This window comes from Sciurus carolinensis, chromosome 11 (assembly GCF_902686445.1).
Source record: "Sciurus carolinensis chromosome 11, mSciCar1.2, whole genome shotgun sequence".
Classification (NCBI taxonomy): Eukaryota; Metazoa; Chordata; class Mammalia; order Rodentia; family Sciuridae; genus Sciurus; species Sciurus carolinensis.
Genome location: NC_062223.1, coordinates 58,790,335 through 58,818,329, shown reverse-complemented (window position 1 = coordinate 58,818,329; position 27,995 = coordinate 58,790,335). Strand labels below are relative to the sequence as shown.

The window sequence follows — 27,995 nt, the reverse complement described above, 5'->3', positions numbered from 1 at the left end:
CTTAGGTAAGACAGAATTGGACACAACTACCCTTGCCAACCCTTGGCAAGAAGAGCAATTGCCTCAGCCTTTCACCCTAGCAACCACTAGACCCACCTGACATACTTTTTTCCCCCTCAGACCCCTGTGGAAGTAAGCAAGGATGATCCTGGTGAAGTAATGCAGCTCTGAAGCTCACCTGACTAGCTGTACAGTTCCTGTTGTTGGTTTCTCATAAAGTAATTGCACATTATTTTGTCATATTTTATGTCCAATTCCGCACTTTTTAAGATGAACAGACTTGGTATTAGCTTATAACAGGAAAGCGGAGGGTAAGGAGTTAGTCTAGGTAGGTGGGAGATGATTGGGTCCCTTCTGTTTCTAAGGCAATTTTGTGTCCCTTACTCAGTTTCCTTAAGGATAGAAATTCTCTAGAGCTCTTTAGACCCATTTTCCAAATAATATTCTCTTAAGTACAGGGTCCAGACATGAAAAAATGTTAACAGAGAAAAGGGATAGAGTTTATAGTAACTTTAAGCCTGTTCTTTTTAGGCATTTCTCCATAGCCTCTTGTTATTACGAAGAACACAGTTTACCCCATGTGGGGAAAGGAACTCACTTTAAAATTGAGGGCAGATACTATAATATGCATATTTTAATCCTTACAGTAGCCTTCTGAAACTCAGTATTAATTTTGCAGTGTGGCATAAATTGAGGCTTAAGTATCTTGCGCACCCACACACACAGCTCTGGGTTGCAGTCAAGATTAAGACCCAGGCTTTGTCCAGTACATGCTTTTTATGTGCTAAGGCAAGTCAAATGAGAGACTCAGATATCTGAGATTTTACTGCCTAAATGTCTCCATCACCTGAAAAGCCAAGAAACTGCCTGATGATTCTTTAGAGGCAGTATATGTAGAAACGAAAGCTAATGGCTCAGCCCTCAAAATGAGAACTAGGTTATTAATAAATTTAGGTTTAGGAGCCCTAGAATTTTTTTGTGGTGCTGGGGATTGAACACAGGGCCTCACATATGGTAGACCAGCATTTTACCACTGAGCTACACCCCCCCAGCCCTGAACCCAAGGATCTTTATAAGCCCTCTGAAGGTGGTTTGAGGGTTTCAGTTAACACACAGGGAGTGGGAGCACAAGTTAGGGATGATAGTTCCATTGTAGAGAAATGCATCCTTTCCAGCAAAGCAGATCTTTTGGTTATATGTTATGGTTTGGATGTGAGATGTCCCCAAAATGTTCATGTGGCAAATGCAGGAATGCTCAGAGGCAAAATGATTATAGATTATGAAAGCTGCAACCTAATCAGTGGATTAATCCACTTAATGGTTTAATTTGAATGGATTACTAGGTTAACTAACTGTAGGCAGGTGGGATGTGGCTAGAGGAAGTAGGTCATTGGGGTGTGCCTTTGGGGATTACGTATCTTGTCCCTGGCTCCTCACTGTCTCTTTTCTTCTGGGCTGCTCTGAGCTTAGCAGCTTTTCTCTGCCAACATTTTTGTCATGATACTCTGCCTCACTGTGGGCCCAGAACAATGGAGTCAGCTTACCATGGACTGAGACTTCTGAAACTGTGAGCTCAAAATAAATTTTTCCTCCTCTAAGTTGCTCTAGTCAGATATTTTGGTCACAGTGACAAAAAGGTAACACACAAGGTTATTCGGTACACATTTACTAAACTATTTTAAGTGGCTTTTCACAATGAATGGATCATCCTTTTTTGGGAAAAGAAAATGAATTCAAAATTCATAAACACAACTACTATAATTTCTGAATGTATTATTCTAGCCACTTTACAGCTGTCTTAACTTGGGTGTCTGAGAGCACAACAGTACTTAGGCTGGTAGAAGAGAGGTATCAGTGGTAGGGGCTGAAGAGACATGAAAGTATGGTGGAGAACAAGCTAAGATAGGGTGTTCAGGAGACAAACCCAACCCCCAAAGCTTCAAAAGTCTACTGAGATTTCTAGCTCGAAAAATGTTTAATATGATGAGAAAAGGAATAGCTCAAAGTTTTGATCAATAAATGCAAATCACTAAAAATAACAATAAAATATCTTTAATGCCTACAATTTCTTGTATACATAAATTGCAAAACATTCACCTGTATATGCAAAAGTATTTTCTCTTGCAGGTCAACAGCACCAGAAAACAAGCTAAGCCTATGTAAAGGGTTTTTTTTTTGTTTTGTTTTTGTTTTTTAAACTTGATTTGTCCATTATGTAAAAGACATGATGGATTTAACAACTTCAAAGAAATCTATATTCCACTCTTAATCATACACTAAACACCTGAATATTTATTTTATCACATCCACTCACAAAATAAATAGTAGTCTAATATATTCGGCACACTGAAAATAAAACAACCAGTCTCTCTTCATATATTTATTCTCTTTCCAAAAATGTTTTGGTCTCCTGCTATATCTCAGAAATGTACTAATAGCTGCTTTAGTTACAAAATACAAAATAACAATTTATCTCTTGGAGAAAATCTTGGGGATTACCATTAAAAAATGAAAATTTGAGTTCCCATAGACTTTCTTTTTGTTAACAGTCTTTGAACTTTCTCATGGCACACATGTAAGGCTGCCTGTGACATGTGGTACCCTGGCCTCCAAATGGACATAATTGCATTTATAGTTTAGAGAAAATACAAAGACAAGTTCTGAAAGTAGCCTTTAAAGAAAGTGCCCTTTGCTTTGACATAGAAACATCAAAAGCAAGTTGGACTGTGCAATCAGAGCCACAAGTTTTATGAAAACTACTTTCCTTTCACATCTTTTGTTAGAGAATGCCACACCCATGATCATGTAACATTATTATAATTGTGAAATAACATTATTACATTCGTGAATTAACATTACCCAATAAAAGGCACATCTTCAAATATTGAATTAAGAAAATCTAAAAATCAAAACAGTAGAGAATACATTAAAAATCAAGCACTTAATTTGTAAACTTTGAGAAAATAACAGCCTCTTCCAGTTTCTTCAAAGACTTGTAAGCTTTTTGTGGTCAGGAAGTGTAGAACAAATTGGAAGACAGAACTTGGAAACAAGGCCAACATTAATTTAAAGGATTTATAAGATCCTTTCTTCTTCTTCTTTTTAAAAATGAGCCAGAAGTATTCTTTTATAATGTTGATACAGGTCAGCATTTATAAGAAAATGCACTCAGAAGTGATAGATGTTACAACCTGACTCTTCCTACTAAATCTAGCACTATGATTCCTTTCTGTACAAATAAGTGCACCACATCATTAAGTGCTAGTAAATTTTAAGCCACCAGAACTCTTTCAACTATGATAAGTACTTGATTGTAATTACAAATTTCAGTCTGAATATTGGGAAAAAAATCTAAGAAAAAACTTTTTTGGGGGGGCACATGGAAGAGAAAAGAATGTTCTAAACCTATTTTATTAAATGGAACATCCCACTACCCTTACTTAAATCAAATTCACTGAAAGTATTTGAGATGGGTGAGAGGAAGTGATTGGATTTTCTGCTACTAGTGTAACATCTATGTGAAGAGTTATAGTGTTACTCCTAATGATGAAAACATATTTCACAGGATTCCAACTTTAAAATTAAATCCTTATACTTTCAAAATTTGAAACTCAATTCAAATTGAATTAAGTTTTAAAGGACTTGGTCATATGGTCCCATTAATGAAAACTAACAATGGTAATCTATAATACCTGAACTTAAAGAATAAAGATTTCGTGGATAAAAAGGAATATATGAAAATGTCTGGGCATGCCAAAGAGTAAGGATTCTTTGTAGGGCAACCCCCCTTATACTTCCTATCCCCCACTGTCCAATGGCTTAACCCAGAACATTTATTGTCCTACAAGCTTATTTCTGACTGCCTCCAATCCTCCATATTTGGAGTCAAGGACAAATAAATGCTCTATAACATCATGTCTCATTTTCTGTTGCTGACTGCCCTTGAGACTTGGCTTCCTTTCAGCCAGATCCCAGGTCAGCCTGACGGGAATTGCTGGAACTTGAGGCTTAAGTGATATAATGTCTATAGATATGACTTAAGAATGAAAATGAAGAAAGTTTCAAGCCAAATAAAATACCAATAACAGGAAACACCCTTTTCTACCTGGGCTGGGGGGGGGGGGGATCTCTTCACAGTGCATAGTTTGAAAGAAAAGTGCAATGTGAGCAAAAAGAGAAGGTGGTGCTCTTGATACACACAAATTTAGTTTTTGGTTTTTTTGCCATTAATATTTGCTAAGGAATTTAAGCTAAAAATGCAGTCATTAACATCAAGAGGTACAGGTGCACCTTGGGATTCCAAAATATCTTTGTACTGGGGAGCCTCACATGTCAATTCCTGGTTTTTTAAACACTCACTCTCTCGAATCCAACATCTGAATAAAATAACTTTTTTCTTCAATATAAAAATGAAATTTAGATAAAATCAATCAGCACAGTGACCTTGTCTGTTTTACACTAAAGCCAACATAACAATAAATCTAAAAAAACTCCAATAAATCTGAAAGGAAAACTCAGAAAAAACATTTTTATACCGGCCTAACTTGTATTTTTGACTGGAAAACTTTTATTTGCCTAATCACCTAAATTAATAAGAATGCTCAGTAATGCAATCCATGTATAATGCAGAATACAATAGAATTCATTCTACTTTTTACTTTAAAGTCACAAGGATGACATCCATGTGATAATTATAAAATTTACTATACATTTTGAGTTCTCAATCCAAACATAGATTTGGACAGGTCACTTTATTGCTGGAAACATTCATGGAAGGGCCAGGTTCCTCATAAAGACATTAAGTTTGACTGGAGTTGGGCAGAGCCCTACTCTCACATCAGCAAATTATAAGGAGTCAAGAGGCAATCCTTTCTTTCCTTTTACAGTAGCAAAGGAACAAAAGAAGATTGGCTGACTTGTGAGTGGCCCCACATTAGAGTGCATAGCTCATCAGGATCAAGGCTGGCATCTGTGAACTTCATAAGAGCACACTGTGGGCATTACAGATTTTACCCTGAAGTATTTGAAAATACTTTTATGCTCAAATGACAGCCTGCAAGTGACAGTATGCATTCCTTCTCCTTGAGTACCCAAATATAAATCTAAACTGATAAGGGGTCTTATTCAGTCTGAAGGCAGGAAATCCTTGCAGCAGTGTTTCCAGAATTTCACAAAAATAAAGCAGCAGCTAACGTCTCTTCATCTTCTTGGCTTTTCGACGTTTCATTTCTTCTTCTTCACGTCTCATTTCCTCTAAGTCCTCCTGCATACCTAGTCTTAAACTGTTGAAAAAAAATTTTTTTAAAGGTATTTGTCAATATACATGAGATTACCACTTTAAAAATCAAGAGTGCAATTTCAACTGGAAGCTCACATGAACTCTGCTGTTGCTCTCAAAATGCCTCAAGATTTTATCTCTGAAAACACACTAACAGGGATATTTCTTTACAGACCCAAATTATAGAAGAAAAATACCTTACAACAACAACAAAAATATTTCCATTAAAGTAACAAAATACAAATCTATCTCAAAAGCTTTTTAAAAATAAACAAAAATGATTTATTCAAATAAAAGCATTCAAAAGAACACTTTTGTTTGACATTTTATCTAGTTACAGAAAAGGGGGAGTTTTTAGTTTTGTGGATTGAGAGTGAGGTGAATTATTTACCAATAGTAGGTAGTAATAATTATTATTAATTAACACTATACACAAAGTAATCAAATGTTACTTCAACTGGAAAAATTATCATTAGTTTACTATTTTGTAGCCAAATAGGAATCAGGTGGAGGAATCTAATTTGCTGCTACTGGGTCTCCAAAGCCAACAAAGTTACAAGTTAGCCAGACTGAGTCCCATTGAGGAAGAAAAGCACAGCATTTCCCTCAGGATTATGGGAGGCCTCTAATATTTATTGTATGTTAATACATGTGAGGCACAGTAAGCCTCATATGTCTTACACATTGTCTTAATCTTCATAATACCTCAATGAGTAAAATGGTGTACTCTAATTTTACAAATGAGAAAACACTTTAAAATGCTAAGACATTTGTCTAACACCCCCAAAGCTAATAAACAGGATTGTAATCTAGAACTGTGTGGCCCAAAGCCCCTGTTCCAATGCTGCAACTGTAGCAACAAACGGAAAAGTTTTAGGATATTTTTGCACAAATGTGTGATGTTTTATGTTTACCTCTTTGCTTCCTCCTTCTGCTGCTCTTTCCAACTACTCTCCATGTAACGTAAGGCATAATCACTTTCATCTTTGTATCTGATAAAAATTAAAAAAACAAAAAAAAGAACAAAAGTTAAAATTTCTAAAAAAAACCCCCACATCCTCTCATTTAAAAAATCAAGACCCTTATAACTAAATCAAACACATTTAGGATCATTCCTTCTTGCTGGGCAGCAAGTGAGAGGGACAGATAATAGGTAGAAGTGGGTTTCTGCTGCAAAGACAAATGAGCAACTATTCATGACTTCAGTGTTAGTGAAGGTACCAATCCAACAATGCTTCCTCAACTCACGTAATACTTTTATATTAAAATTCTGAAAGCACAATATGAAAACTATTTTATATATGCTAATCTCATTTAGTTTCATGACCATCATGAAGTGGGGCAGGACTTCAGAACAGAAGAAACTAAAGTAGATTTGTTAATGGTTTGACCAAGAGTCATAGCTAGGTTAGTGACAGCACTCAGATTATATTTTTATTTTTTTTTTTAAGGAGAGTCTCCCTATTTTGTTCCGGTCAGCCTCAATTAATGATCTTCCTGCCTCAGCCTTTTAAGTAGCAGGGACTACAGGCTACTATCACCACACAAGGCTCAGATTTGATTTTTAGATCTGATTCTTTAATCCAGTTCTTCTGCTCTAGTAAATCTTTTTTTTTTTCTTCAGAAGTTCTTCTAAAATCTCTCATTTAGGTTCTAAAGAGGTAGCAAGTACTAACATAAGAATTGTGATAGGCTTTATACCCAGCTTCTCAAACTTTAATATAATTATATGTATGGACCAACTGGAGACCTTATAAAGTAGATTTGAATTCAGTAAGACAGGTAAAAAGCCTTAGAACTCACATTTATAACACATTAATGCTTCTGGTCCCACACTACTGTCCACAGATCACATTCTTGAATAGTAAAACTTTTTATATGAAAGGAAGGCAGGTGTCAGATCAGAGTGGATTTCTGACTTCAAAGCCAATTTTTGTTCTTTTTAAAAATAATCTTAACCATTGCTTCTTCCTTCCCTTTTTTACCTTTTTAGAAGTGGGCATTTTGAACCCAAGGGTGCTTTATCCCTTAGCTACATTCCCCCAACCCCTTCCTTTTTCTTCTCTTCTGAGTCAAGGTCTCACTAAGTTGCTGGGGCTGGCCTCAAGCCTGCTATCCTCCTGCCTCAGCCTACTGAGTCACTGGAATTAAGGCATGCACCACCACACCTCGTTTTAGTTGGGGAAGAGAAATTTAAAGGTTGAGATTAAAGTAGTACACCCTCTGGCCCTGCCCAAAGTCAATCTACTTCTACTACATGTTTCATTTTCCTTAAATATTCATCTTATAAAGACAACAGATTGAAAAGGGTATGTTTTTGGTCCTCATGCAAATAATTAAACTATTCTAAATTCTAAAATATTAAGAGTCAAAAAAGTAAATCTATTTAACTATCACCCAAGGCTTTCCAATTAAGCATTACATTCAATGCCTCTACTATTTATTTCTCCTTTATAACATGAATTATTCAAAATAAAATGTACTGTCATGTATAAATAATTAGAACAAGTTAAAAAATGCAAAAAAAGTACAAGGTGTATCATATTTATCTACATCTGCTTTAGCCTTACTTTTTTCGGTCATAGCCAAAGATTTCTCGAATGTGCTTGGATATTTCTTCCTGAGGTTCTCCTTCATCTTCAATGAAATCATCCATTTCAGAGTCATATTCATCATCATCATCTTCCTCCTCAGCTACTCGATGCCTTTTGTAACCAGTAGGAAAGGGAAGTCTTTGAGGACCTAAGAGAAACCATTATTTAAGAGAACATTAAAACTTAAAATATTACCACCCAAGTTCTATGTAATTTGAGATTCTGAGAAATCATTAAGACGTATTCTTAAAAACTAGAGCAAACAAGGCTGGCCTTTAGCATGGTACCCTGAAGGAGAATTTCTGCTTTTTTGGGACTGTGGATCAAACCCAACAGGGCTTGACCACTAATCTACAACCCCAGCCCTTTTTTTATTTTTAATTTTGAAGCAGGGTCTCGCTATGTTGCTGAGGCTGTCCTCAAAATTTTTAGTTCTCTTGCCTCAGCCTCCTGAGCCACTGGGATTAGAGGCATGCACCTCTGGGATACCTGACTTATCCCAGATCTTATGAAATGCCTTACTATATTTTCTAGCTTAGCAGTGCCCATATGGCTGGGATTTGAAAAATCAGCAAAATTCCTAAAGATGAATAAATAAAAGTTACAAACTGACACAGAATCATTAACTTTTATTTCTGCCAAGACAAAAGGAAGCACCCTTCTATTTTTGATCACCATAATTTCATTAAAAATTTTTAAGTACTATATGCACCTACAGCCTCAGCTACTTGGGAGGCTAGGGCAGGAGAACCTCTTGAACTCAGGAGCTTGAGGCCAGCATGGGCAACAGAGCAAGATCACGTATCAAAAACCAAAAATTCAATGAAGTATAAAAGATTCTCAAAATAATTTTCCAAACTAAGTCTGACTACAGGAAAAACTCATTACATTATCCTATTTTTGTCATTTTGCCAGAAGACTGACAAAAACTTTGCAAAAGACAAACACTGACCAATAAACCAGCATCTGGCAACAAGTACTTTCAGTCTTTGATCATAGACACTCCTTGTGTTTTTCTACAGTTTTTAATATGCATGACCTGTCTCCCTAGTTTAGTTTCACAACCTTGGTACTATGACATTTTGGGCCAGATAATTCTTTGTTGCAGGGGGCTATCCTGTGCATTATCTATTAGCATCCCTTGTCTCTACCCACTAGATGCCGGTAATATCTCCCGTAAAAATAAAATAGGAAAAAAATCATCTGTTGAAAATCAATGGTCTAGCTGAATGAGTGCTTTCCTGGCACTAGGGATTGAGCCCAGGCGCATTCTATCACTAAGCTACATCCCCAGTCATTTTTATTGTTTGAGAGAGGGTCTTGCTAAGTTGCAGAGGCTGGCCTTGAACTTGTGATCCTTTTACCTCAGCCTCCAGAATAGTGCTACTGTGCCCAGCTGAATTAGAAAATTTAAAGGAATTTCATCATTGTTTTTTTTTATATTCTCCACAATGCCTAACAAATGCTTTGAAGAAATGACTGTTAGCATAAAGCAGCTATGACCTAGTAGCTAAGCAGATACAACCAATGATTCTGCACGTTGGGACAGCAGATTCCTAAAGCACCACTGGGTTAGGACTTTGATACTACCCAATATAAGGAGAAGAAACACAAGGACAGTCTAAAACAGCCTGACATAATAGGTGCTTAACAAACTTTAGCTCAATGAACAATGCACCAAAATGTTTCAAGATTACAATTGCTCTCTGATCCCCTGAAGTTTCTTTAGTGTTCATAAAGATTAATTTATCCACTGAACCATATAAGGCATGTGCAGCCCCCTACCTCACAAATCACAAAGTAAGTTTATTGTAGCAGTTAATGCAGATGACCCTGATAAGTCTCTTTCTAAAGACTTTTCCAAGTCACAATCATTAAAGGAATTTTCAGGCATAGGTTAGACAAAACATTAGGATTCTATCAGTACTAGAATACACTAAAGGGCATATGGAAGGGTTCACAGGGTCCTCAGTTATATAAAACAAAGAACTCTTTCCAATTTCCTGGGGAAATTGAAAGGCGATTTTACCTTGGGCAGATCTGTAGCCAGAGAGGGGAGGATGTTTCATTCCATTTATCTGTCCATTGCTGGTCCGGCTAATAATATTCTTGGAAGATATTGTTTCTGAGACAACAGTACACTTGGGCTTTAAAGGGGGACATGGGCTACTAACTGTTTGCCCAGGTCCTAAGCCGCTTCCTGGTCTTCCAGGGCCTGAACTACTAATAGTCCGTCCAGCTGGAACTGAGCCACTTATGGATCGTCCAAGCCCACTGACTGACCGCCCAGGGGGCCCAGAGCCACTCACTGGTCGTCGAAGGTCATGTGGACTGTTTATAGGCCGCCCAGGGCCTCCAGAGCTGCCCATAGGTCTCCCAGAACTACCTGAGACACTGATGGGTCGCCCAGGACCACTTGAAGTGCTTGTAGGTCGTCCAGGGCCATTTGTACCAGTGATGGTCCGCCCAGAGGGATTTGAGTCACTGACTGTCTTCTTGGTCCCACTGACTGAGCGGTCAGGTCCTGAACTGGAGCTGCCATTCTGGCGTCTGGGCACAGGTCCAGAACTAAGTGTGGGCCGAGCAGTCCCTGGGCTGGGTCTCCCAGGGGCTGAATTGGAGTTGCTGCCTGGCTGCCTGGCACCCAGACTCTTAGCCTTATTGTGTGGGGTGACCACAGGCCCAGGCTTGGAATGGCTAGGATGAGAAGGAGGAAATTTTTTGGCTTTGTACTCAGTAGCAGATTTCTGAGTCCCACTGGCAGAAGTCTTTGGGACACTTGGTGAGTAGGTGCTGGAGTGGGGCTTTCCAGCCCCATTGAAAACAGGTCTGTCATGACCCTCACGAAGTGAGGGTTGGGAACTATAGCCAGATCCTGCCTTGGTCCTCTCTCCTGGCATGGATTTGGATGAAGACACTGATAAGTGTTTCTCATGGGCTATGCTGGGTCTGGATTTCTTCTCAGTATGAGGAAAGGGCATTCCTTTAGAAGAAGGATGCCTGTCCCCAGAACCTTTGCTTAGTTTTGTGCCCACACTTTCTTTCTGATAGGGTGCCTTTTTGGACACAGTTGGAGGTAGTTTTGCATCTGTCTCAGGTTTTTTTTTCCTATGCTTTCGTTCCAGGAATTCTCGCTCCCTAAGTTCTTCCGCAGTCATAGGCCGCTCTTCTGATTTCTTCACTACCTTGATCTCCACTGGTTCAAACTGCTTTTTCTCAGCCAGCCTCAGTAAATCAGTGAAGTTCATGGGTGGTGGGGCACTTTTAAGGGGGACCTTTGGTTTGCTTTCAACTTTGGGAGGTACTTGCTCTTCCTCATACTCCTGCTCTGACTCTGCTTGATTGTATTCTAAAAATTCATCCTCTTCTTCCATCCCATATTCTTGTTCTATTGCCTGGCTGGTGTGGCTTTCCACTGCCTGCCTCTTCTTTGACTTTTCCTCAACAGGAATCCCATTGTAACCATGGAAATTATCCTTTGTCCTCTTGGCCATAGCTCTTGCTTTCTTGTCATGTTTGAGCTCAATCCGTTTTTTCACTAGTTCTTCCTTTCTCCTTTTCTCTTCTAAGGCTAAAAAGGACAAAACAAGAACATATTATTACAAGATCTTAAGAGATCAGTATGCTCATCTGAAATCAGTAGTTGGCCAAAACAACATTCAGGTTATAATTTGAAGATATCTAGGAATGAAATGTGGAAGTCATTTAAACAAGCAGCAATTGAGTCATCTTTACATAATGAGCGGATAACATATGGGTTTTTCTATATGACTCATTAAGTGGGGGAGATTTGGTTTTCTGCTTTAAATACAGAAAACAGGGTCAGGCACAGTGGCACACACTTAAAATCCCAATAACTTACAGCAACTCCCAGAGACTCAGAAGGCTGAGGCAGTAAGATTGAAGTTGAGGGACAGCCTTAGCAATTTAGCAAGACCCTCTTACAAAATAAAAAATAAAAAAGGGCTGGGGATGTAGTTCACAGGTAGAGCACCCCAGTTCAATCCCTAGTACTGCAATAAACACATATATACATACAGAAAATGGTTCACAACAAATAATATACCAAGTTATGAGAACAATTAGTACTCATTTAGAAGTTGTTAATTTTGAACCAATAAATACTAAATCTTTTCTTAATCATTTAAATGAAGTGACTTAAAACTACTTCTTGAGCTTCATGGTTTTAAAAAGTCCATATTTAAATTTTTTAGATAACATTCTATTTGAAAATATACGTTCTTATTAATTTAATAAAATACAAAATAAGTAGAAACAGTTTTATAACCAAGGTTAAAGACTGAAGAAACTTATTGGCCAATTAGAAGACAAGATCATTAACTCCCAAAAGTTTTTATTTTATTTTTTTTGTAAGGAGACAGGGTCTCACTATGTTGTCCAGGCTGGTCCCAAGCTTCCTGGTTCTAGCTATCCTCTCTCAGTTTCCCAAATATGTGGGACTCCAAGACATGCTACTGCACCTGGCTCCAAGAAGTTTTTAAGGGGCAGTAAAAGAAAATTTACAAGTGACCAACATATGAACATATGGAAAGCCATAAATAAATTTAATACAAACCACCTACCCCAAATCCACTGGTCTCCTGTGTTTTTATGAACAACCACTGTTACAAATGATATATGAAAGTAGAAGACCTTAATATTGAGACAAATGCTACACTTACCCTTTTGTCTGAGCTCCTCTTCTTTCCTTCTAAGAAATGCTTGCACAGCTGCTGATTGGACACCTTTAACTTTTGGGTCTTTCTTGGGAGGTCCCACTGCTAAACTATATCTTTTCTAAACATAAGAACAGAGAGTAAAAGTTACAAACCAATGCAAATTTAATAATATATTGTCTAGGGGTTGGGGGTGTAGCTCAGTGGTACAGCACTTGTCTCCTATGTAACAAGCACTAGATTCAATACCCAGCACCTCAGGAACAAATGAACAAAATCTTTCCTTCAGAAGTAAGCATTCCAAAGTCTAACTTTTCAAACAAACAGAAAAAAACTACTTACAGTTGTCTCTCCTGACTTTGCTATTCCAGATGATTTTCTAGCAGGGACTTATAGCTACATAGGTTAATTTGCTTAGAACACTGAAAACATAGACATTTTAATTTGACTACAGGCAAAAGCCAGGGATAAAAACCATAAACAAAAAGTATTTCGAAGAAATTTGGGGGTGGGTGGGCGCGGGGTGTAGCTCAGTGGTAGAGCACTTGGCTAGCATGTGTGAGGCCCTGGGTTTAATCCCCCAGCACAAGAAAGAAAAGAAAGGAAGAAATAAATCTAAAGAGAAGGACCCGAATTTTTTGTAAACTTTAACCATACTGCTATGTCCATTAACTTACTATACAAACTCAGGACAGGAGACCAGTTTCTATCCTGACCCAAGAAACAGCTGATATTATCCTGGCACAGATGGTATTTCTCTGAACTTTAGTTTTTATGTAACTACGTAGAGAAATGACTAAAAGTAGAATATTAATTTGAATCATGAAAGAAAAAAATTATTTTGTAAGTATTATTAAAAAAGTACTATAAACACAGAACTAATCATTCAGACCAGGGATGAGTCATCTCTAGAGCTATTCCACCTTATAATTATGAGCCAGGAAATAAGTTTGTTTTTACAGTGCTGGGGATAGAACCCAGGGCCTCTCACATGTTAGGCAAGCACTCTACTAAAGTATCCTCCCCCTTTTGTCTTGTCAGGCAGATACCAGTTCTTATCTACTGAACCTGTTGCTATGCTAGTAGAAAAAGAAACAATAATCTCGGAGAACAAAGTGAGCAATTTATAAACCAAAAAAAAAAAAAAAAGCATTCCCCTGGTGTGTGTGAAATTCTTGGAGGAAAGCCAAAGGATCTGTGCTTACTATTAAGGCTGCCAAATACAAAGTATCTTGAAACAGGCTGAAGTTGCAACTAAATTAGTCTACGGACAAAGCTATTGGCGAAGGAGGTAGGCCCTAATCCAACCTGAAAATCCTGCATGATAGCAATGCCGAGAACTGACACATCCCTGACAAAAAACCCAAACAGCGTCCAAATTTTTTCCCCAGTCACCTTCGCTGGAACATAATGAGATCCTTTATTAGCTCCTATCCTCTCCACAGTGTATAGAGGCCCAACATTTAAAGAAGGAAAACAGAGAGGGAAAGGAAGACTAAAGAGAAAGATATATAAAATTGCCCGGGCCTTATCCAAAAGAAGCTAACGTTTTCTTTGTAGTAATGCTACTACAATATGATACCTGATTCAATCTGATTTAACACTCACCAGGAAAGTCACTCATTAATTCTACTCTAGTCCACCAGGAAGGTTTGAGTTTTGTTACGAAGATTTAAGATTTTCTTGTTCTTGCCCAATTAAATATATAGCTCATAGATTCACCTGCCAAATCCAAACTCACTAGGGTTTCCCCAGAAAAATGTGAACATACAACTGATGTTACATATTTAAAACAGGACTGGTTTGTTGTCTAGGTATCACAGCACTGAGCACAATTTAACGTGATTTTGAGAAAGACATACTATGCCCTAATCTGGTACTCCCAAAGATAAAAACTAAGAAATGAATAGCAGAAAAGCTGCTCTTGATTGAATACTGATACCCAAAATGGGGTGGGGGGGGGGTGTCAGTAAGATATGGTTTAATGCAGTTAACTAAAATTCAGTCATTTGCATATATTCATGATTTCTGCCTTTTCATATACTACCTATATTATTATTGACTAATTTTAAAAAACAATGTAGACCTAATACCATGACCTATTATATTGCTGAGCATTACCTCAGCAATAATACCCATGAAAGGGCTTGCTTGTAAAGCTACTTATATTTTTCCAATTCATATCAAAATACAACTATTAAAATAAAAGTATCTGTGTATCACTAAAATCATGGTACAACCAGGCCGATGTGCAGAAAAACAAGGAAAGGGGTACTCAAGATTTCAGCTTTGGGCTGGGCACAGTGGTACATTGCTTTGGTAAGGTTTAATCTTATTTACTTATGTACTCTTATTTATGTGAACTTAGTCATAATGAATAGTTTCTTATAATCTCTGAAACCTGAAAGTGCCTTCAAAGGCATATACACTTACAGTTTAGGTCACAACCTAGAAATCTGCAGGTGGGCAGGGAGAACTGGGTCACCACAGATGATCTCTGTTTTAAAACATCTTCAAGATATAATCCACATGCCATAAAAACTAACAATTTAATATGTACGATTAATGATTTTTCTTATATTCACAGAGTTGTACAACTATCACCACCGTCTCCAGAACATTTCATCGTTTTGAAAAGAAACCCCTTACTTTTTGGTTAGTCACTCCTCATTCCTCTGTTCTCTCAACCCCTGACAACCACTAATGTACTCTCTGTGTGGACTGTCCCATTCTAGACTTTTACATAAATGAAACTGGACAATATGTGGCTATGATAGTTAATGTTGTCTTTTAACTTGGCTGGATTATAGAAATCAGTTACTTAATCAGATGCTAATCTAGATGTTGCTGTGCAGGTACTGTATAGATGTGAATGTGTATCTACAAATAATTTTAGATAAAACAGACTGCCCTTCATAATGTAAGCGGTCTCATCCAATCGGGCCTTAAGATTAGGTCTCTAAGGTTTGTCAGAAAAGGAGGAATTATACCTTAAAACTACAGTAACTCCTGCCTCATTTTCCAGCATGCTGGCTTTTCTACAAATTCTGGGCTTGCCAGCCCCCACAATCAGTTCCCTAAAACAAATCCTACTGGTTCTGTTTCTCTGGAGAACACTGACTTATACAATAGCCTTTTGTATTTACCTTCTTTTATTTGGTATAGTGTTTTCAAGGTTCATGTTGTTGGATTTATCAATATTTCATACCTCTATAGGATGAATAATATTCCATTTCACAGACACACAACATATTACTTAAGCACTCATCAGCTGGACATTTGGATTGGCTCTACTATTATGAACAATGCTGCTGCTGAACATTTATTTGTGTTTGAGTTTTATGTAAATATATGTTTAAATTTCTCTTAGGTATATGACCATAGATCTTAATATTGAGCTGGAAAGACCTTTCAAAGGAAGGTTACCTCAAAAGATTTATAGTAATGGAATGTTTTATAAGATAGCTTGCCACAGGGGTAGATCAGAAGAGAACGATTTCTTTCTTTTCCCCTCCCTCCCTCCTCTCTTTTTTTGGTACTGGAGGTTGAATTCAGGGGTGGCTTTACCACTGAACTACATTCCCAGCCCTTTCTATTTTTTATTTTAAGACAGGATCTCACTAAACTGCAGAGGCTAGCCTCGTACATGTGATCCTCCTGCCTTAGCATCCCACATCACTAGGATTACAGGTGTGTGCCACTGTGCCTGGTAAGAATGATATTAAAAAAAAAAAAAGTCTCTGGCTGGGAGTACATTATACTCTGTTTAATAAGGGAGAAGAACTATTTGGCACTTTACCCTGCATCAGATGGTCATATGTAGCTCTAGCAGTAGTACATCAAGATGTACCCATCAATTCTGAATCTGATAAAAGGCACAACGCTGCTTCATTGTCTGAGTCTCAGGAAAAAGCAGCTGGACAAGACTTTCTTTATCCTAAGCATATCTATTCTATTACACTGCAAGCCAACTCTGTCACTCTGCTGAACCCCAATGAATGATCCACAATGGTGGCGCTTATGCCATTTAAATATAGGATCAGAGATTTTGCCCAATTTGTAATTCTAAAGCCAAAAAACAACTAGAAAATATTATGTTACTTTAAAAACATATGTGTTCCTGGCATTGAAACTATATAGTCAAGGTCAGATTCTGAAAATAAGGAGCATTCAGTCAGGCATGTTGGCACATGCCTGTAATCCCAGTGGCTTAGGAGGCTAAGGCAGGAGGATCACAAGTTCAAAGTCAGTCTCAGCAATTTAGCAAGGCCCTACAAAACTTAGTGAGACCCTGTCTCAAAATAAAAAAATAAAAATAAAAATAAAGGTTGGAGATGTGGCTCAGTGGTTAAGCACCCCTGGGTTCAATCCCAGGTACCAAAAAAGAGAGAAAAGAAAAGAAGGAGCTTTCAGTCTGGAAATAAATGTATTTATGAAATGAATCAGTAGTCAACCCCCCCTTGAAAGCTGTACTTTACTCAGGAGATAACATAGTTTGTAATTGTAGAAAATATTTTGTGATGATCTTACATGAATTAGTGTTATTGGTTAGAATCAGGAGTTTGAAATATTCAAAGGATACATCCTTAACTTTAATAAACACCACCAATTTCAAACATCTCAAAACATCACAATTAGGTAACGAATGTGGAAAACAATTGTTTCCATTAGGCTAGCTTAGCTGTACAACTAAAAAGGTTAAAAATTAAAACACCCCCAATATATGCTATTCATAATTGCTATGGGGTTATACATAAAATTTACTATTACTGGGTTTACAAAAACATATCTGATTATAAAATGTAATAATATCAGGTAGCTACCTCTGAGAGTTTATAGTCCAACTCTGTTAGAAATGGTCCAAAAATGATAACTATTTGTGAGTGATCACACAATCGGTAGCAGGTCTCCTGAATCAGGTCCAAATTGTTCTCACTATAACATGCTTCACTTCTACTTTTAACTTCAACACTTTCCATCTTGGCTGTAACTTCAATCTTAAGTGATATTCCTTAATTTCCACCTGTCTCTTGAATGTTGTTATCTCAGACAGATCTATAACTGAACTTCTATCAGGATGGCATGCTCCCAAAAAGGCTGTAAATATTCCTCTAGCTACCAGTTTTTAAATGGTGTTGGTTTGGCCTTTAAATTTCTCTCCCCTTAGGCTTTACTATACACTAAGAATGTCATTTTTTCAAAAACCAAGGATGCTGGGCATGGTGAGGCAGGAAGATCATAAGTATGAGGCCAGCCTTGGCAACTTAGTGAGATACTGTCTCAAAATAAAAAAGGGTGGAGGATGTAACTCAGTGGTAGAGTGCCCCTGGGTTCAATCCCCAGTACCAAAATAACAACAAAACAAACACCAAGGGTTATTATCAAAAGCAGTATTAGACAAGAATCGGGGCAGGGAGCTGGATGAGTTCAGGCTATATATATAGATGACAATCTTTCTTACAACCCCATCTTGAATATACTTCTCTTATTCTACATAAGGTCATGATTAAGAGCAAGAACTCTGGAGCCAGACTGCCTGGATTAGATTCTCTGCCTTTGTCATTACTGACCTACCAACTATTAGCTGGTGACCTTGAGCAAGTTCCTTCACCTCTCTGGGTCTGTTACCTTATCAGTAAAATAATCTCACTTATACGGTTATTATGGTGATTAAGTTAAAACATAAAACGCTTAGTGCAATGCCTGGCAGAGAGTAAGCACTATTATTTTTATTACTACTATTTAGAGATAGACTGTAAGTTGTGACTGGGGAAGACAAGTAACAGACTCCTTGAGGGGATAATGTAGACAGTCTAAGAGACCCTCTCCCTAAAACACTGGTTGAGAAATACTGCTCTAGTTTAGAGACACAAAGCTGCCCCAGGAACTGGACAAGTCATATTCAGATCTAAGAAGGGAGCCATCCAATTATAATCCATGATAGATCAAATGTTACCCACTGGAAAGTTTCCTACAGATTCTTTTTTGTTGGCCCATACTGTTCTTTTTTTTGCAGTACTGGGGATCGAACTCAGGGCCTTGTGCTTTCGAGGCAAGCACTCTACCAGCTGAGCTATCTCCCCAGCCCTCCATACTGTTCTTTAAAAGGAAACACTACTATAAAAAGTCATACTCTCTTTTGAATACATAGACCTTGGAACCCATTATCTTATATCCCCTACTTCAAGAAGTTACATCAGGGCTGGAGTTTTAGCAAAGCACTTGCCTAACATACACAAGGCCCTGGGTTTGCTTCCCAGATAACAGGGGCTGCTGAGGAGGGTTGGGGGCATGGTTACAATACAGTTATCTGGTACCTAAAGACATCTGAATTTGTCAGCTCAGTTAAAGTCCCTAAACTCCATTTCTAGTACCTGGTTCTTGTACCGGACGGACAAAACTGTAGACCCCCAAATCCTCATAAATCTGGTACCACATGAAGACTTGCTCCTCACCTTTTGGTTTGGGGTTGGAGGGGTGCACACCAGAGCTTCCATATCTTCTCTGTGAGAAGGATCATATAACTTGTCTCAGGGACTATAAGCCATAAATTATGGCTATGTGAAACTTACAAGAATCCATATTCTAAGCTGTGTTATTCTATCATAGCATGACAACTACGTTTTGCTATTGAAGCCCAAGCCCAGAGAAAAATCAAGTATAACGTTACCAAAAGTATATTTTCTCCTTTAAATAAAACAGAACCAGTGACAATGACTGGTTACATCACCTTGATCAGCTGTTATTTTGTATTCAATTTCCACAGGGAAATTACATGGACGTATGATGCAATCCTACCTATATTATGAACATAACTATTTCTCTTAAAAAGAAATAAGGGAGCTGGGGTTGTGGCTCAGTGGTAGAGCGCTTGCCTAGCATGTGTGAGGCACTGGGTTCGATTCTCAGCACCATATATAAATATATAAATAAATGAATAAAATAAAGATCCATCAACATCTAAAAAATATTAAAAAGAAATAAGGGACTAGGGATGTAATTCTGGTAGTGTGTTCACCTAGTATACACAAGGAACTGACCAAAAAAAAAAAAAAAAAAAAAAAAAAAAAAGGAAGGAAGGGAATGATTCAGGAAATAGTACAAATTGAGCATCCCTAATCTGAAAATCCAAAATGCTTCAAAATCCAAATTTTTAAAGCACTGACATAACACCATACAGGTAAAATTCCACCCCTGACTTCATGTGAAAGGCTGAAATCAAAACAGACATACTAAAAGTATTGTATGAAAGAGTCCAGAGTTGATGTACAAGTGATTTAGATTTTAGTCTAAACACTGCTAGTCATCACACTTCCTTTCTGTAACAAAGGTCTGACCTAAAAACTCAGAAAACTAAAATGAGTGCCAACTCTAATAGGATCCACATAGAAGATGAGGAGAGAAGATGGCTAAAAGAAGGAAAAGAACTAAGCACTAAAACGGGATGTAAGCCTTGCTGTCAGTCACTTCAAAGCATCTGTGGTTCCCAGACCATTAGTCAATTAAGTTTAGGTCAAGCAGATTATACGTGTGCCACAGAGGAGGTGTGTGTGCATCTATCTTAAAATGCTTCCCGACTTGGATGGTATTTTGTAAGGTTACTTATTTTACAATAATTTTTTTACACTGTATAATGTATCTGGTATTTTTTAAAATACCTGTTCTATTAGGGGCTTGGGTTGTGGATCCTGCCTTGAAATAAAAAAACAAAAGATGCAGCTTAGTGGTAGGACAACCATGGGTTCAATCCCCCAGTGTGGGACAGGGGGTTGGGGAACAATAGACTAAATTTAACTTGTTCTATTAGGGAACAGGTATTTAAAAATAGAACAGGGAGTGTAGAGACTACTATCATCAATTTTTCTTTATTTCTTTTAGAACTATATGGGGGTCTGGGGGTAGAGCTCAGTGATAGAGCACTTGCCTAGCATGTGAGATCCTGGTTCAATCCCCAGCACTGCAACAACAACAAAATACACACACACACACACACACACACACACACACACACATAGTATATACAGTACATATGTATACAACATATATAAAATATATACATACATATGTATACAAAAATTATAAAATATATACTTTTGTTAATATATATTAAATATGAGAGATATGAGGTATGGACACATAGGAACATCTTAATATTCTGTATGTTTGCAAGTGTCCAAATTATTTTGAACTGATAAAGAAAATCAGTTCAAAAGCCAAACAGATGAATCATTCAAAGCCAACAGATGAATGAAGTTAAAACAAGATCATGGATTAGCCAGGTGCACTGGCACATGCCTGTAATCCCAGCTACATGGAGGCTGAGGTAGGCAGGACTGCAAATTTGAGGCCAGACTCAGCAATTCAGTAAGATCCTGCCTTGAAATAAAAAAACAAAAGATGCAGCTTAGTGGTAGGACAACCATGGGTTCAATCCCCCAGTGTGGGACAGGGGGTGGGGGAACAATAGACTAAATTTAACTTGTTCTATTAGTTTCTTTTTTGTGACTTTCATTTCATGTAAAAGAGGGATTTTAAAGCTGCTAACTAAATCAAACTTCTAGGTTTACTAATTTTGGGGGGACAAAAGGGGAGTATGATTCATAAAATATATGACTGCTACTCATCTATTAAAATTTAAATTACTTCAACAATTTACCTTTTCACTTTGTTATTGCAATTATAGATGGATTATATATATATATATATATATATTATACATCTTGAAATATACACATATTTTGAGGGTTTTTTGCTCTAGAATTATTTGCCTACTTTTCTCTCAAGCAGCCAATCAATGGCTTTTCAAATAAGAAATGACTAACTTGGTTCTTTTTAAAAATTTTTTTAGTTGTTGATGGACCTTTATTTTTATATTTTATATTTTTATTTATATGTGGTGCTGAGAGTCAAACTCAAGTGTCTCACACATGCTAGGTCAGTGCTCTACCACTAAGCCACAACCCAAGCCCCTAACTTGGTTCTTGATTCTTTCACAGAACACTCCTAAGCCTCAAAGCTGGTGTTATCAATCTTTGACCTCAAATGAAATTCAGGAGGCTCCAGAATAAAAAAATGGACCAAACTATGCATCTAGATCCAAAATTGACTTGTCTAGAAAAATTACAGGTGCAAAAAAGTAATTCTGTTGTTCAAGGTTTAATCCCATAACTTCAATATACAGGGTTTATGAGTCATGGCTTAGGGGATTGATTATTCTGAGTACTTGGGATGGGGAATGACTAGGAAAAAATTGTATGATCATACATATCGTATGTATAATATTACATTATATTATGTTTATTATATATCATACACATTATATGGTTCTTCACTTATTTTTATCATCAGATCAGTATTTTCAAAAGGGTAAAAAACGGCAGATGCAACAAGACAAGTGGCAAAAGATAAAAAATTACATATCTTTAAAAAATCTAGGAAATACTGAGTATATAGTAAGAGGTCAATGAATTCCAATTGAACTGACTTTGAAAGAGATGACTTAAGTTCCACACCTCACTGCTCAAACCGCAAGTATCACAACGCAATTATCGGTTTACAGCTGTGCTGTGGGTACCAACTGAGGATCCAGAAATGATTAGTTTATGCAAAACAGCTAAAACCAGGCACTCTACCACTTTAATCTCTGGTTTTTCAACCTTACACCAGTCTGCGAATTTCAGCGAATTGGCAAACACCTACTGAGTAAATGGGAACTAGATTTCAAACAAAGAATGAGTGTGGAAGGGCACAGGTAAACGGAAGCTGAAACCAGCTCGCCCTTCTGTTGGTCCAGATTTCGTGGAATCTACTTAAACTCTCTTCCGAAACACAGAAGGTAATATCCCCCTCCTATCAAGTGATAATCACCTCGTTGGCTCAGTGGGTGGGGCCACGAATCAAGAAATCATTAAATGTTTAACCAGAAGATCGTCGAGAAACCAGTCAAAAGGTTATCAGGCCAAGACCCTAAAGCCCCTTAAGTCCCCCCTACATACATTCTTCCTCCTCAACCTTTGCTCTTAAAGTTATGCCAAAGCCTGAAACTATCCCTAGATTCAACTAAGCATCAGGAGCGCATCACTCACTGGCTTTCCAGCAACTCCAAAGCACACAAATTGCAAAGTCCTTGTTGCAGGGGTAACTAAGCTGGTGAAACCCTCTCACGAGAAGGCTTTTTTTCTCATCCCAAGCTCCTCTTTACCCCGAGAAAAGGAAGTAAGACATTCAAGTCTTTCCTCTCCCGGGGCAGCGAGGCAGCTGCCTGAAGTTCCAGGGGCCACACAATCCGAACTTGAAGACTAGGGTCTCCTACATGGCACCCCACCTACTACTTACCGGGACATTGTTGACACCTTGTCCTTTGGAAGCTATCAGGAGAATTTCCCTGAAGTCCATGTTTGGCCGAGGAGCAGAGACTGGGCCAGGCACTCGGACAGGAGCGAAAGCACGCCTTGCCGAGGCGGCCACTACGCCGAGGGCTCTGCCTCGGCAACCCCTCTCCCACCCTCCCCAACGCGCCCACTTCCGGCGCCTTCCAATGCCGTCTGCCCTCCCCCTTCGCTCCAGCGGCCTATATCCTCCGAGCGGCCTCCGAGCTCGCGAGTCTTGCGTAACTTCCGCTTTCAGGCCGAGCCACGTAGAAACGTGGATACGTGGCTGCTGGCGTTGGCTCCAAGGGGAGGGATTAAACCTTCAGCGGACCAAGGAGATGCGGCCTGGTTGACTGCGGGGTGTGGCTAAAGGAGAGAATGCTTCCCTGGCGTCCCGGGCGAGCGGTCTGCTAATGTTGGTGTTCCTTGTGCGTTCTGGTAGGGGAAGCGAGAGGGTGGGATGTTACTTGCCAGACCTGGGCTCTGAGTGTCACGGCTGGGCGCCCACATCCGAAACCGCGGCGTTCGGACAGCAGAGCCAATACGGACTTCGGTTACCTGTTAATACGGGCGTTTGCAAAACTGCGCAGGCGCACACGGCATCATCTGGTCCTCTTGGATACACGTTAGTTATTTAGACAAGTTCTGGCGCAAGCGGTGAGCTTACGTCCTAACAGCGTGCTCGCTGGTGCAGGGGTGGGCTCTTACAGCATTTCATCTGTTTAGGGAGCCAAACTGTTTTTGCTCAGAGGATGAAACGATTCTTTACACACAGCCAGCCTTAACATACTAAGATGCACTGATGAATTTATATCCCCATATTCATTGCGAGTCCAGTCCTGGCTTCCACTGGAGAGTTAACTTGGGTCTGTAAAGTCATTTCGACTCAGTGAAACTCACATAATTAAGCCTGGGTTTGAGTAGGAACGAGCCCTGGATTAACTGATAGCAGATGAACACAGGGAATCTTTTCGATATGGTGGAAATGTCCCCAGACAGGATTGTGAGGATGGTTTCATTATCTACTTAACAAAAGTCATTGTACACTTGAAAGGGGTGAATTTTATTTATGTGTAAATAAAGCTATTTAAAAATAATAGACAAAGCTGCAAGGCCTTACTTTTTCAATTGATGTTTTAATGCTGAATTGGAATTTCTCCACTTCAGGCTGCCTGATAACAGACCTTTAAACCTTTATTCTAGGATGGAACTGAAATTCTGAACTTTCTTATTGCCACTGTGGAGCCCAGCATGGCATACAGCTGACCTGTACAAATACATACCCATCTGTTTTAAGTAGTTCACACTTGGGGGGACTCCATCCCCACACGTCTCACCTTCAAAATACTGTACCTCCAACTACAGGAATGGAAAGTTACACTCCACGTATGTAAAATCTGTCAAAATACATTCCACTGTCAAGTATAACAAAAGAACAAATAAAAAATTTTTAGATACTGTACCTCCGTTTTATTCTCCATTAAATTAAAATAACAATAGGATTACTATAAAATATTGCATGTAAGCATAGATTAGTTTCTAACTAATGGGCTGAGTTGTCCCCCCACAAAATTCTTAAATTGGAATCCTAATCCCCAGCACCCCAGAGTATGACTGTATTTAGAGATAGGGTCTTAAGTGATTTAGTAAAAATGAGGTCATTAGGGTGGATCCTAATGCAGCATGAGGCATTTCTTTATAAGAAAACTAGGTGTAGATACAGTCAGATACAGAGGAAATTCCATATGAAGATTCGGAGAGAAGACAGCCAAGCCAAGAACAGAGACCTCAAGATAATGACATCTTGATCTTGGGCTTTTAACCTCCAAATTTTTGAGAAAATAAATTTCTGTTATTTAAGCCCCTCAGACTATGGTACTTTATTATAGTAGCCCTAGCAAACTAATACACTGATGGTAAGTACTCTGTTAATGTCAAGTTTCTCTCTTACAGTAATTGGGATTAAACCCAGGCTGTTTGCACATGCTAGGCAAGTATACTACCACTGAGCTACACCCCTAGTCTCCAGGAAGCTCTCCCTGGACCAGCTCAGTATCTCTTTTACACATTCATAAGACCTCAACAATTTTCCTTCACACACCCATTCCCAGTTGAAGTTACATATTTATGTGTGTTTTTTATTTCTAATAACCTAATTTGGTAGACAGTAAGATTTATAATAGGGACAAGTGTATTTTACCCTCACTATTCCCATCACCACTGCGATTTTCTGCTCATGCACATAAAAGCTTCAATAAACATCTTTGACCAAATTAATGAATTGATAAAAGTTCCCAATATTAAACATGATACATAGTGAACCCTTAAAAGCCAAGTGTTTGACACGGATTGTCTGATTTAATCATAAGTACCGACAAGGTATTAACAAACCCAGGTTCAGAGCTCATCTCATGGAAAAACCAATGTCCAAGAAACACGTCGGGGAGAAAGAAACGATTTATTCAGTGACCAAAGAATAGAGAATAGGGAGCTTTGCTTAAAAATCAGCATCTCAACTCCAGGTAATTGAGGAGAGAGATAAAATACAGGAATGATGAGGGTGAGAGAGAACCTAATAAAAGGAAGAGACTGCTCATGTCTTTTTTTGGATTAGGTGGAGATCTTCCAGGAACTTGGGTACCACCTCTTTTCATTCCTTTCATTATTTCTGGTCATGGTAGCTGGTGGCAGTCTTTGGCATTAAAGAGGGAAGAGAGATAGACCAGGCAAGTCTAGTTCAAATTAACCCTGTGTGATGGCTTTGGGTAAAACCTTTCTCAAATGATCAACATATCTACATAACAGTGCTGAGTAGAATCTAACTCAAAGATTAGCAATAAAGGAGATAGAAACAAAGTGAAGACAGAGGTGTCAAGCCTTTTCATCCCATTCCAATCTCCCATTGGACATCTGTAGGCCTAAGTGAAGAGTCAGTGTTTTTAGCAAAAGCAGCCTTCAGGTCTCTAAAGAGTAACAGGCACACATCAATGGTGGGAGACCAATGTATTGCCCGGCTGTGTGACAGCCAAAATTAGTGCTCTTTATGTCAACTAAGAGCAAGTAAAGCTAAAGGATTTTTTTAGGTTTTTTCCTCAGTAACAAAGGCACTACTTAGTAACTATTTTGTAGATGAAGAAACTGGACTAGTCAAAATGAACATGTAAGAGATTAGTAGCCAGACTAGACTGCCTTTATTTTTGCTGTGCTGGGAATTGAACTCAGGAGTGCTCTACCACTGAGCTACAACCCTAGCTCCCCAACACACAGACACACTTTCTTTTTTTCTTAATTTTGAGACAGGGTCTCCCTAAATTGCCCAGGCTGGCCTCAAACTTGAGATCCTCCTTCCTCAGCCTCCTGAGTAGCTGGGATTACAGGGATGTGCCACCACACCCAGCTAGACTGCCTCCTGACATTTTCATAACCCATTTGAACTGGTATAGATATGTACACGTGAAGTTATAATTCAAAAGGGCTTTGATTAGGAAGCTAATGTCTAGTTAATCAAAATCACCAAGAACAACTGCTAGAGATGGGAGTGAGGTAAGGAGTAAGGGAAAAGAAGCAATTTTCAGTACTCTTATAAAATAAAATTTAATATTAAATTTGGCAAATATTTCCTGAAAAAGTACTATGTTCTCAACTCAGAGAACAATACGAAGAAAGGAAAGACCCAGCCCCATCAAGGCTTTCATTTTTGTATGAATATGATGATGTAAGACAGAAAGGGCTAACAGCATTAGGGGTACAAAGTGCAGAGAGTAGGGTTGCAAGTTCAGCAAATAAAACTACAGATACCCAGTTAAATTTAAAAGGCAAACTTAAACCGAAAGCAATGTTGTTCCTCTGAAATTCAAATTTAACTGTGTCCTGTATTTCATCTGGAACTTTAAAAGTGATGGAATTTCAGTTAAAACATGAGGAAAGACAGAGTCAGGAGAGTCAGGGTTTTGAGAAAAGTAGTAGGTTTATTTAGGAGAATGGTAGGAAATAAGGTCAGAAAAGGAAATGAAGCATGCCACAAAGATCTTGAGAGCCAGGGCAAGAGTCTTTCAAAGTCTGTGAAAGATTGGTCAGAGAGGTAGGAAGAACATTAAAATCACAGTGAGATATTCTTTTTGCCTATCAGATAGGCAAAGTTCAAAAGGTTTGGAACAAAGCAATGCTAATAAAAATCAAGGAAATAAGACCCTACAGTGGGAATATAAGTTACTTTAACCTATTTGAAGGCAATAATAAAATCTTAACACTGTGTATGTATTGTGCTCCATTCTAAGCAATTTTTATATATTAACTATTGAATTTCACAGCAACCCTGTGAAGGAGCTACTATTAGAGGTAAGAAAACTGGCACAGAATGGTTAAATGACTCCTCCAAGTTCTCCCAAATAAGTGGTTGATCCAGCATGTGGCTTCAGGCTGTTCTCTGTGGTATATTCTTATCCATCAAAAGTCTAAAATGCAACTGCTTCAATGTAGAAATTGCTTTTCTAGATATGTATCCTACCAACATATTCACATGAATGCAAAGACAATTGAAAGTTATACATTGCAGCATGATTTGAAAAACCAGAAGACTGAAAATAATGCTCATTAGTAGGGATACAAATTAAATACATTTTATCATAATCTTAGAGTGGAAAACTATGCAACTGTACAAAAAATGAGACAGAAACAATATATGCACATGGAATGATGTCTAGATATATTGTTAGGTGAAAAGATATAGGGCAATGTGTTCTACTATTAGGGCTTTTTTTTTTTTTTAAAGTGAGTATAAAGCATTGGGGATGTGGCTCCTTGGTAGAGCATGAGCTTAGCATGAGTAAGGGCTTAGGTTCAATGCCCAGTACGCACAAGGACAACAACAACAAAAGTGAGACAAGAGTGAACTTAGAATATGTGTATATGCTTATATATAAAAGTTACATCCAAAAGGAGGGGGGCCAAGAAGATGATCCAGAGGATAGTTGCCTCGTGGAGGAGAGAATCAATTACAGGTGGCTTCTTACTGCATCTTTGATGTTGTTTGAATGTTTTTCCTTGTGTGTCTACTGCCATTTCAAAATGCTTTTTT

General features: G+C 38.3%; 2 protein-coding genes across 15 annotated transcripts in view; one reads left to right on the top strand and one right to left on the bottom strand.

Moving 5' to 3' along the window:
* Misfa (mitochondrial sheath formation associated) overlaps positions 1-15,311 on the top strand; it is a 104,674-nt gene extending 89,363 nt beyond the window's left edge. For 7 of the 14 annotated variants that reach the window (XR_007104025.1, XR_007104029.1, XR_007104021.1 and 4 more), the window contains one exon: positions 121-4,115. Coding sequence is in view for 1 of the 14 variants with exons in the window: in XM_047518614.1 (XP_047374570.1) it covers positions 15,136-15,208 (73 nt within the window). In the remaining 13 variants the exon portion in view is untranslated. Of the gene's footprint in view, positions 1-120; positions 4,116-15,135 lie in introns of those variants that run through there. The other 7 variants (XR_007104032.1, XR_007104028.1, XR_007104030.1 and 4 more) reach the window with 2 other exon arrangements.
* On the bottom strand, positions 2,039-23,041 carry Spty2d1 (SPT2 chromatin protein domain containing 1). The gene is made up of 6 exons (XM_047518613.1): positions 22,884-23,041; positions 12,555-12,669; positions 9,902-11,443; positions 7,849-8,020; positions 6,193-6,270; positions 2,039-5,282 (listed from the first exon to the last, which is right to left on the bottom strand). Exons 1-6 carry the CDS (start codon positions 22,941-22,943, stop codon positions 5,189-5,191), a joined length of 2,061 nt encoding a protein of 686 aa, XP_047374569.1. The 5' UTR covers positions 22,944-23,041; the 3' UTR covers positions 2,039-5,188.
* Positions 23,042-27,995: the final 4,954 nt, after the last annotated feature.